Source organism: Anolis carolinensis, chromosome 6 (assembly GCF_035594765.1).
Source record: "Anolis carolinensis isolate JA03-04 chromosome 6, rAnoCar3.1.pri, whole genome shotgun sequence".
NCBI lineage: Eukaryota > Metazoa > Chordata > Lepidosauria > Squamata > Dactyloidae > Anolis > Anolis carolinensis.
Window position 1 is genome coordinate 28,186,017 of NC_085846.1, and position 12,109 is coordinate 28,198,125.

Consider the following 12,109-nt stretch of genomic DNA (forward strand, 5'->3'; position numbering starts at 1 on the left):
GAAATCATGTTTATATCCCACCCGGACCGGGCAGGGAAAAAGCGCTTCGTCTGTGTCATGACTGCAAACCAGCAGGACACTTCGGACTATTTAAAACCATGCATTTGATCCTAAGAGATTTTTGGTGGCCCAAGATCCGCAAGGATGTGGAAAAATATGTCAACACCTGCCCAGTATGCCAGCGCTCCAAGATACGAAGGGAGAAGCCCTCAGGGCTTTTACACCCCCTTCCTACCCCATCTCGCCCATGGGAAATAATTTCCGCGGATTTCATCACTGACCTACCACCTTCCTGTGGATTCACCACGATCTTAGTGGTGGTGGACCTATTCACCAAGTTAGCCCATTTCATTCCCTGCGAAGGCCTCCCCACGGCCAAAGAAACTGCGGATCTATTTCTTCAGCATGTTTTCAGACTACATGGATTGCCCAAGAGTTTAGTCACAGACCGTGGATCTCAATTCACCTCTCGTTTTTGGAAGGCACTGCAAAAACTACTGGGCATAGACTCTCGCTTATCTTCAGCTCATCATCCCCAAACAGATGGGCAAACGGAGCGCACCAATGCCACTTTGGAGCAGTATCTTCGCTGTTATGTAAACTACCAACAGGACAATTGGGCTTCTCTGTTACCACTGTCTGAGTTTGCCTACAATAATGGAGTTCAAGCTTCTACAAAAGAAACGCCGTTCTTTGCAAACTACGGTTTCCATCCACGTTTCTTTCCCCCTGTCATTGAAACTTCAGAAGTTCCCGCAGCAGAGGATTGGCTGCAGGAACTCACAGCGGTGCAACAACTTTTGCTCCAGCAACTGGACCAAGCCAAGGAGGACTATAAACGCCACGCTGACAAACACCGCCAGCCGGGCCCCGAAATCAAGGTAGGAGATCGGGTTTTTCTGTCCACTCGCTTCCTGCCCTCCCACCGCCCATGCCGGAAGTTAGATGCCCGCTTCATTGGCCCCTATCCAGTGGTGGCGCAATTAAACCCCGTGACTTTCAAACTCCAACTTCCGCGTTCAATGCGCATTCACCCAGTGTTTCACCGTTCCCTGCTCCTTCCGGCGGATGGTGTGCGTCCTGATACAGACCAACCGGCCCCCCCTCCTGTTTTGATGAATGGGGAGGAGGAGTTCGAGGTTGAGGACATTTTGGATTCTCGCTTTCATCGCCGCCGCCTACAATATCTCATTGACTGGGTGGGTTTTGGCCCTGAGGAACGCTCTTGGGAAGACGCCTCCACAGTCCATGCTCCTGATCTAACCCGTCGCTTCCATCTGACCTATCCCACCAAACCGCGACCTCGCGCCTCGGGGAGAGGACTCCAGTTTGGGAGGGGCCCTGAGGAGGGGGATAGTGTGATGAACCATGGGCCTTGTAGTCCTGCTCAGGACATTGCAATTCCTGATGAAGATGAAAACTTGGGTTTTTTACCTTCCCAGTCTGAACTGGATTCCTCTCAGCCTGATCTTTCCCAGGCAGATCTGGGAACCTTGCACCTGCAAGAAAGTTGTGCCCCAGAAGTATGTCAAACAACCCCAGAGCCTTCTTCTCCCGTGTTCTTGCGCCGGGAGTTTTGTAAACAACAGAGAAGTTTGGATTCAGCTTCGCGCAGGAGTGCGAGGATAGCAGCTAAGAATGTTGCCAATTAACACTGGTTCTCGTGAGAATCTTTGAGGAGTTTAACATCTGGTCTCAGAGTTTAGCTTTCGTTTCTGATTCCCAGAGAACCGCTTTGGTGAGAAAGTTGGACTCTATATAGGTGTTTTGCCCGCGTAGCAACTTCGCGGAGTCAATTCGTCAGCCTACGGAGCGAGTTGTGTCTGGACAGCGCGCTCCGATTCAAGCCTCGCTTCAGCTCAAGCCTTGCCTTGCTATCCAGCCTTCGCCTTGCTTCCCAGCCTTTGTTTACCTACGGACTTTGCCTTGTTTCCCAGGACTAATCCTTGCCTTGTTTCACGGATTTTACCAAGTTATTCCACGGACCTTGTTCTTGTTCTTAGTTACCTTGTTCCACGTTCAAGCCTTGTTTCAAGTGTCAAGTTATTTCCTAGCCACGTTCAAGTTTTATGGACTAAAGGACCTTGTCATCTCCCCTCACTTTGCTTGGCAAAGTGAGTGTTTCGGTTATTGGATTACAACTTTGGACCTTAATATTTCTTATTGGACATTGCTTTTTTGGACTAATTCTGACCTTTCCTGAAGGGTCTAATTCTGGACTATTTTCTATACTTGTTTTTATTAACTTTATATATTCCTTCAATAAAGATATTAGTTAGATTCTGGCCTCTGTGTATGGTTATTGGTGCCTCTGCCGCCTGGGTCGTGACATGGTGGTAGCTTTTTGGCATTTCCCTATCAAGGCAGGAAGAACAAAGGAGGTTGGTACTTCATTTATAGTAGGCTCTCTCCAGGTAGACTCTTTACTGCCTGCCTGATCACCCTGTTATCTTCAGCCAACCTGCTCATCTCCTCCTCCGCCTCCTCTTCACTGATGAATTAGCCAGCTATGGACAACTGAGGGTGGTTGTAGACAACAAAGGAGTGGGGGTATGAAGGGACATCATTGACCAAGGAAAGGAATGCACATATTTTTGGACACCAACTGAGTTACCCAGTTTTATAATCAACGTTACAGTGTGGATTTATTTATGATTTATGGCAACCATAAGGTAAACCTATCACGGGGGCTTTCTTTGCAAGATTTGTTCAGAGGCAGCTTGCCTTTGCTTGTCACTAAGTCAGAGACAGGGTGATTTGTCCAAGGTTACTAGTGGGTTTCCATGGCCGAGTAGGGATTCAATCCCTCCTCTCCAGAGTCAACTATTGACTCTCTCAGAATCAACATACATCAGAAGAAACTTTACCTTTTTGAAGTGTGCTGGGAAAAGAGAGAGTCACTTTTTCATCTTCATTTTGGTAGTTGAATCCTGTAGCATGGATTTCTGAGAAGTAACAGACAGAGAGTGCTTAAAGTGCCATCAAGTGCATTTCCTATGACTAAAAATAAAGGCAGCTTGAAAGATAAATGCAACAAGATGCAAGTACTACAAAATCAGCAGATACATTGAATTGTAACATATATGGTTAATAGAAAACAAGTTAGTCATATAGTACTTTATTTCATTGGAATTATAACTATAGCATGATTATCTTCCTTCAGTTCAGCTATATCTTTTTAACTTGTTTTCTAGTACAGTAGAGTCTCACTTATCCAACGTAAACAGGCCGGCAGAATGTTGGATAAGCAAATATGTTGGATAATAAGGAGGGATTAAGGAAAAGCCTATTAAACATCAAATTAGGTTATGATTTTAAAAAATTAAGCACCAAAACATCATGTTATACAACAAACTTGACAGAAAAAGCAGTTCAATATGCAGTAATGCTATGTAGTAATTACTGTATTTACAAATTTAGCACCAAAATATCATGATATATTGAAAACATTGACTACAAAAATGTGTTGGATAATCCAGAACATTGGATAAGCGAGTGTTGGATAAGTGAGACTCTACTGTATATAAAATTAGAGCCAACTAGTTTTCAACTTAGAAAAACTAGCCAAGCAGTTTTACGTTGGCCATATTCACACATGATAAACCAGAGCTCTCTAAAGGTCTGGACTATCATCCACATGCAATGTCTTGTTGCATGCTACCTCCTCAGTCCTCCTTGGCTCCTACTGCCAACAAAGTGAAGTAATTAGAAATTTAAAAGTTTAGTTTTACATTGGTTTCAGTTTATCACTACCATATTAGCCAGAATCTAAAGTAAACATTTATCGTTAATATCCGATTCCTGCCTTATTTCACACCAACAAATCAGGAATCTACCACCCATCAGGTTGCCAATTCCAGATTTATAATTGTTGATGTTGAAAATCTCGGTTTGTTTAAGATTTGTTTCCAAGATAAAAAGTAAGAGAAATGACTAACTGCTCTAAACCAAACCGATCCCCTAAAACAAATTCCATTCTCAAGAGAGGTGGCATGCCTGTTTGTATCTATGAGCTACAGCCAGCAAGAATGTCTAAGATCAAGCCTGTCTACCTTTAGCCCACTTCTATTCTAATTAGCGGGAAATTAAGTCAACCCTAAAGTCAACACTGCTAGCCCTTTTTACTAGTGACACTAGCATTCTAATTTTGAATGACATAAATGCAAATAAGAAATGTGAATGCTGAGAGGGAAAAGGTTGAGGAAGGAACAATTTCCCCCTTCTTCCTAAAAGAAAGCTGTTCTCGCTCAGGGTTCCTTCCTGATTTCCCCCACTTTTGTTTCCTGGGCCTCATATCTTTAAATTCACAGCATGTGCTCCATCCTGGAGTGATTTCAACCATTGTAGGAGTAACCTAGTAAGCATACGTTAAGGAGAAGAGACATAAAAAGTGATCCTCTGTGATATTTAGCCCATATTACATTACAAGACAACAAAGTCAACTACCAACTTTCTTGTAGAGAGTCCACCACATCAATAGTAATTCTCAGAAGTATTTGGAAAAAGACAAAAAAATTTTTTTGATTAAATGAAAACACAGCGTTCTACTATTGGTATACACAGATTCTGAATCCACGATTCAACCATGCACAGCTTGCAAATATTCTCCCCTGCCCCCCATTTTAAAAGGACAACCTTTATTTTGCCACAACAATATTTTAATATAGCATTGTATATAACAGGACTTGAGCATGGATTTGGGTATTCAACCCGGGGGGGGGGGGGGCAGGGTCCTGGGGCTCTATTGACCATAGAATCAACCTGGAGGACCCAGAGATTCCTAGAGGGATGTTCTCTCAGGTAAAAAAAACAACAACATTCAAATTAGATGTTTTTCCACTGTTGTGATGGTTCTGTACCCCTAATCCCTACAAAACCGGAGCACATATTGTATTCCAATGACTTAATATGAACCAAGTTGTTCTTCTCAAGGCAGCTCAATAGCTAAAAATCACAAATCATTTTCATTGACAAACCTAATTTCTTAAAATATATCCTCAGAATTGGAAGGCATCACCTACCATAATAATTTCACAAAACAGATAGGAATGTCCTTTTCTTCATTTTGAGTTATTTTGGCAAATTGCACCAATACATTGGATGTGCATAACAATCCTAAAACATACAACTGTGCTGGCATATTAAAAAGGAATGGCTATGGCATACAGATCAACCAGTGCCTCATGATACTTCAAGTTGAGACAGTTGCCTACTTGTATGCTAGTGATAGTTGCATAGACATTCAGTAAAGAGATTAACAAAACTACCAAATGAAGATTTGAGTTTTCCCCTCAAAAAAATCTCCTTTCTGTCTTTGAGAAGTTCCTTCGCAAATATATCAATCTCCCACCAAGATTTTATTTGCAAATGCTCACGTCTCCCTGAAAGCTACCTTTTCGAAGATAGACACTTTTCTCCACAACCATTTAAAGAATTTATCCAGGAAAGGTGTAACTAATTAATGCCAAAGGTAAGGCAATACGAATATAATTCAGTGTTCACAGTGCAACTTTGTTCCTGGCCTAAAATAAAAGGAAGGATGAGAGATCTATAGATCCTATTGTTCCAAGAAAGTCTCTTTATGTCTTGTAAAACCTACTCATTAAACAATAATAATGACAAATTACATAACATCAACTATGGAGACCAACTCAGTATAACAACAAGACATTCCAGCTTGGTTAATTGCCAGATTAATTGCTAGTTTAATTTTCATACCATCCTTTAGCATTCTTGATCCACACAGAAAAGGATTCTGAAGTGTGAGGGCATAATCTCTTGGTAGATTTGAGATTCAGCATCTCTCTCTCTCTCTCTTTCTAGGAATAAATAATTATTTGGTTTCTATGGTATTACAGCCTATTTGGGAAACACACCATATACTCAGTTCATTTCCCCTTTGCAACTGCAAAAAGGAAAACTATTAATAAACTCTTAAAAGAACATGTTTCAGAATTATTTTATTCAAAGCAGATGTCAAGGAGTTGGGGATTCTCTAGCATCATTCTAAGGAAAACACTGCTACTTCTTTATTAACTATGCCTTCTTTAGCTCCCACCAACCTAGATTATCAGTTTCTAATCTCTTGTTTTCAAAATAATGTCCTTGAGCCAATAGTGGCATCATAAGTACAATTTTCTTGATTGGAACTGATTATTTGAATCCTTTCCAATCAGTGTTCAGGGTGGACAGATGATAGTCTTCATAGATGAAACAGGCTTGGTACCTTGACTATGCTATGAATTGGATAGCACTTTTTCTTATCAGTTATACAGGTATGCATAGAGGTCTTCAATGCCAACACAAATACCAACATAACCTTCTAGGTTGCTAGGTATGGTAGGTATGGAATTCGGGACTAAAACATTGCACTGGTTCATCAGAATTTATTGCTATATTTACTTTTACCTACTGATTTGTGTTGTCTTTTCCCGTCGCAATATCCTTTCTATGAAGCTTGCTACCTAGCCCCTCTGTCATTCTTCAGAAGGGCAGTGAAGATTATAGTGTTTTGTGGTTTTAAATGTCATCTTCTTATTTATTGTTACGAGTGAACTGATTTTATTTTTATTGTTGTGTTATCTGAATTTATAAATTGCTACAAGTGCTTAACTAATAGACTACTAGGATACACTGACAAAATTCAGATATGAGGCTGATTTCTATTACGTTCAAAGCTTCCTTTTCAGAAAACCAGATTTCTTTTAATTCCACCCAAAGAGCTTCCTGTATAACTCAAGCAAAGTCAACAAAAGAACAGACCCAATAAAAGAGTTCACCAACCTCTTCCCCGGCAAACCACTTAAAGATAAGAGCATACTGATAAGCATTTACAGCATTAACAGGCCTGCTTGTAATACTAAAAGTAAAATGTAACCCTTAAAAACTGATAAAAAATAAACTTTGTGACAACATTAATCACAACCTCAATTTCTAAATCACACTTAATAAACATACTACAGTGACAGGGAGTAAACAAAATGTATCCTCATCATGAAAGAAGGAGCCTCCGATGGCCTAGGGGATAAAAGCCTTGTAACTTGAAGGTTGGGTTGCTGACCTGAAGGCTGCCAGGTTTGAATCCCACCTGGGGAGAGCGCGGATGAGCTCCCTCTATCAGCTCCAGCTCCATGCGGGGACATGAGAGATGCCTCCCACAAGGATGGTAAAACATCAAAACATCCAGGCATCCCCTGGGCAACGCCCTTGCAGACGGCCAATTCTCTCACTCCAGAAGCAACTCCGGTTGCTCCTGACACGAAAACAAAAATCATGAAAGAAAGCCAAATATTATGTTGAGAATAAATATATGCATAAAGCACCCTTCAAAAGGTTAGGCTTTGAAAGCAGTAAGTAGGATACAGCGCATTTTCATTCTGAAACACAATCTTTTCTGCAGGTTTCAAAACCACTAAATTGACGTTAAAATAAGCAGTGGCACCTTAGTTTTCTAATAAGGTACCTTCTGGATACTATTTCAGAGGAAGGTATACACACACATGCACACCATTCTGGAAACCCTTTCTACCAACATTCATCTTCTACACAGAGTTCCTACACAGTGCAATCTTCTGAAGCATGTTCTGGCAGTTACTCAGATTAAGGAGGTACACCAATCTAGCATTTTAAACTATCTTGGTGCACTGTTTAGACTCTAAAATCACTCCCCTGCAAGAAAAATGGATTAGTTAGTTAGCAAGTAACTGTGAAGCAAGATTGGTCATTACTGATCTTAGTGAGGAACATTTATTACCGGGCAGACCATAACCTAACTAGGTTCACCAGTGCATTTAACATACCTAAATTTATGTGGCCACAAGCAGCTCTGCCAGACTCAGATTACATATTTATAGAATATGAAGTATCCCAAGCAAAGTTGGTGGTTATATCTTCATGGCCAAAAAAGTAAAGGTTACTGTGAACTGAGATTGGGTATGGAAAAGCTAGGTTTGAATGGAGTATAGAACTTTTGAGGATAGTAAAAACTATCAACAGGCATTATACTTTCAGCTGTTCACAAAAAATAAATGTTAGATTTGCCCTTAGCTGACAATATGAATCTCTGAACATATACAACAAGACAAGGTCAACCTTACTACTCCTAAAGGGACTTCTCTGGGTCAACTTTTCTCCAACGTCGTCTGTAAAGGTTTAGGGGCATGAATAGCAAGTCAAATGGGGATACAAATGAAAACCTAATTTCTTCTCATATCATCATTTTGTCTTCCAGATTTCCCCAGAGATTATCAGCAGAGAAAATAGTAAACTGCAGACAGCTATATTGTGCAATGGATAATCTCAAATCAAAGGAGTCATTTGTTACATTTGTTGTCACTGGTGAAGGTTAACAAACAACTGATGCCTTCTTGAACAGACATAAATGTAACTCCATATTAGTAAACCATGTGGATTGAGTCTATTCGTGTCTTTCTTCCCACCTTCGGCATCATTTACTTTAAAACTATCCAAACCCAGGAGACTGTTTTAAATTACTGCTACCATAGTTTTAAAATTAGGGTGTTTTCACTGGTGATATCATTCTGTACTAAGCTGAATCAGCAGCCAAGAATATCATTAACATGGGTTATAAGACCTGTAGCAGTTAGGCATTTAAAGTTCTAAAAAGCGAGAAGTACAGACCAGAAACATGAGTTTGGAAACGTATTGCTCATATCATCACGCATCATAAATGCAATGGATTTTGATCCTTGCTATCTTTAGATTCAAAATGGAAAGCAAAGCTGCTTTAACAAGATAGGAGGTCAGCATTCTTAGCAAACAATAGAAGGGAAGGGCTAATATCTGCAATGTTTTATTGATTGGAATATACACTCTTCCAATCTAGAAGGACCATGTTGGCCATGTTGGAGAAATTTAAATAAAGATTAAGGGGAAAATATTGAAAATTTTTGCATTGCCAACAGTAAGTAAAGTGTGTTGTCGAAGGCTTTCATGGCCAGAATCACAGGGTTGTTGTATGTCTTTCGGGCTGTGTGGCCATGTTCCAGAAGCATTCTCTCCTGACGTTTCGCCCACATCTATGGCAGGCATCCTCAGAGGTTGTGAGGCATCCTCACAACCTCTGAGGATGCCTGCCATAGATGTGGGCGAAACGTCAGGAGAGAATGCTTCTGGAACATGGCCACACAGCCCGAAAGACATACAACAACCCAGTAAGTAAAGTGTTCATGAGGTTGTTCCACAATGCTTGACATTGTATGTGTGTGTATAGAACAACTGTTAACTCGTCATACACTAGAATGAGTAAACAACCTTCAATGCTTATGAGCAGAGAAGTTATTCTGGCTAAAGGTTAAAGCACAAAAATGTGAAACATTTACTGCAGACGTCATTCACTGTAGTTTAAAGTATGGCATATTATGTGTCCAATAGGGTTATATTTATTATATTTTACATAGCTCAGTTTATACAGTACAGTCTCACTTATCCAACATCAACGGGCCGGCAGAATGTTGGATAAGCGAATATGTTGGATAATAAGGAGGGATTAAGGAAAAGCCAATTAAACATCAAATTAGGTTATGATTTTACAAATTAAGCACCAAAACATCATGTTATACAACAAATTTGACAGAAAAAGTAGTTCAATACGCAGTAATGCTATGTAGTAATTACTGTATTTACGAATTTAGCACCAAAATATGATATATTGAAAACATTGACTACAAAAATGCGTTGGATAATCCAGAACGTTGGATAAGCGAGTGTTGGATAAGTGAGACTCTACTGTACTTGCTCTATTTATAAAAACTGAGAAGCTGAGACCTTGTTCCCTGAGAAAATATACATTGTTTCTTATCAGTAGCATTCTCCTCCTGCTCCAGCCTACTAAACCAGATTTTTCTAATGGCGTCTCTCTTCCTCCTCCTTTCTCTATACAGAAAAAGATACAAACAGAAAATAGTTCACACTCTTTTTAAAGTAATGCACCTTGGAGTGTATCAAAAGAGAGAGAGAGAGAGAGAGAGAGAGAGAGAGAGAGAGAGAGAGAGAATGAGAATTACAAGAAAAACTTAGCTATAACCGTCAAGATCTGGAAGAGATATTATTTTAAACGTAGAAATTTAACATACTAAACACTGTTTCTGACCAAAATGCACTCAGCAAATTGAAATTTTGGTTTTTTATATCTACCAGAAACATCTTCACAATATTACATTTGTTTTAAAGACAGATATTGACTTCAACTGTTTATCAAACTTAGCCATTTGCAATGCAATTCATATAAAGCCACTATAGTATTGAACAAGGCCGGGAGAAGCTTGGATAAGTGAATATCTTGGATAATAAGGAGGGATTAAGGAAAAGCCTATTAAACATCAAATTAGGTTATGATTTTACAAATTAAGCACCAAAACATCATGTTATACAACAAATTTGACAGAAAAAGTAGTTCAATATGCAGTAATGTTATGTTGTAATTACTGTATTTATGACTTTAGCACCAAAATATCATGATATATTGAAAACATTGACTACAAAAATGGCTTGGATTATCCAGAGGCTTGGATAAGCGAGGCTTGGATAAGTGAGACTCTACTGTACATATGTACCAGTTGTTGGATCGGGATATCCTCCTCTCTCTTCACACTCTACTAAAATGAAACCTTATACCATAATGTTTCTACAATAGAACTCCTAATTCAAACAAGGCATTGTGGCAACATATAGACTTAGGTTCTCTTACCCCACACAAAATTTTTCTCTATTTTTTCTCTGTTCTGATACCCTGAGGTAGAAAATTTTCAGATATCCATAAATACAAGTCAGATTACCAATTATACTTTTGTCCCATTTAAATGAATGGCTTCACTTTAAAAATAACTTAAATTATAAAGAGGAGGATGGCAGGGGGGAAAGAAAAATAAAATGTTGCAGCACCTTTATAACTATAGTAAATGGATTTGATTTTAGAATGAGCTTTCTTTGATATAAACCCATTTCATCAGCTGCAGTTCAGCGTAGAAAGTATATTTATTTATATAGTTGTGGGAGTGGGACAGAATGTAATGCAATTTTAAAAAATGGAAATCATAAATCTTGCCCTTAATTTTCAAAGGACTGGGCAAAACAGCACAGGTCTTTCAAATCTTTACCAGTTAGCAAACGTGTGTTTCTCTGGGTTCAAAGAAAATCTTCGTTTTGTTGTATATGCAGTGGTGAGGACTCTTGTATTAATATATATAGCATGCCATGAAGTCATTGTCTTTGTCCATAATTATGGAAACAGATTAGAATTTGTGGGTATATTTAAATTCTGCTGTTTATTTTTCTAGTCTTCCTTTGTAATCTCCTTGTTCAAGGACAACGATCTCTAAATCCCTTACTGTATGTCCAAGTAAGTTGAAATGTTTTGCAACTGTTTATTTGATATTGCTAAATGTACTGCGACATTCCTTTTTTATTTTTTATCTCCCTTTCCTTCCCTCCTTTTAATGCTGAAGAGATGAACTTAAATTGTAATTAGCTTCCATTACAAAACTGTATTATGGATGAGTGGTAAACCCAACCAAACTTACAACTGAATAAATATAGAATGTACTGTTAAAGTCTCACTATAACAGAACTTAACTACATATGTTTTTAAATTGTCACATCGTCCAGGACTTTCAAATCTACAGTATTCCCAGTCATTTTATATTCTAATTAATTAAATTTTGTTAACAATATTTTGAAAGAATTGTGAAAATTCAGAGAATAAGGGAAGAAAAAGGGTTTTAAACTAAGTACTTTAATCTTACAGCTGAGAGGCAAACTATAATGTAGTTTGGATAAGGAAAAGAGGCTTCATTTTATCAAACATTAACCAAAGAGGAGATTAGCAACTTGGCATCTGGAAGTTCAAGTACTGCCAAGCATAGTACTAATCTTAGTGTTAGAATTGAAAAAATACAAAATGTAGTTTGTCAGCTTGACAGAAAATATGTATACATAAATCCCTTTAATTTCAAAATGTTTTTGTATTAATTGCAGTAATGCTACAGTCTAAAATTCAAAGAGTCACTAAATTTAGAAATAATCTGTTGGTCACTGACACTACTCTGCTATGGATTTCCTATTCACTTTGTTTAGATGAAAATACAAGATA

The 12,109-nt window shown here is 38.7% G+C and overlaps 1 protein-coding gene across 1 annotated transcript in view; it reads right to left on the reverse strand.

Moving 5' to 3' along the window:
• The window catches only part of npepps (aminopeptidase puromycin sensitive), a 96,601-nt gene that overhangs the window by 41,860 nt on the left and 42,632 nt on the right, over positions 1–12,109 (reverse strand). The window contains exon 3 of the mRNA XM_003222484.4: positions 2,868–2,945. Coding sequence (XP_003222532.2) covers positions 2,868–2,945 — 78 coding nt within the window. The remainder of the gene's footprint in view (positions 1–2,867; positions 2,946–12,109) is intronic.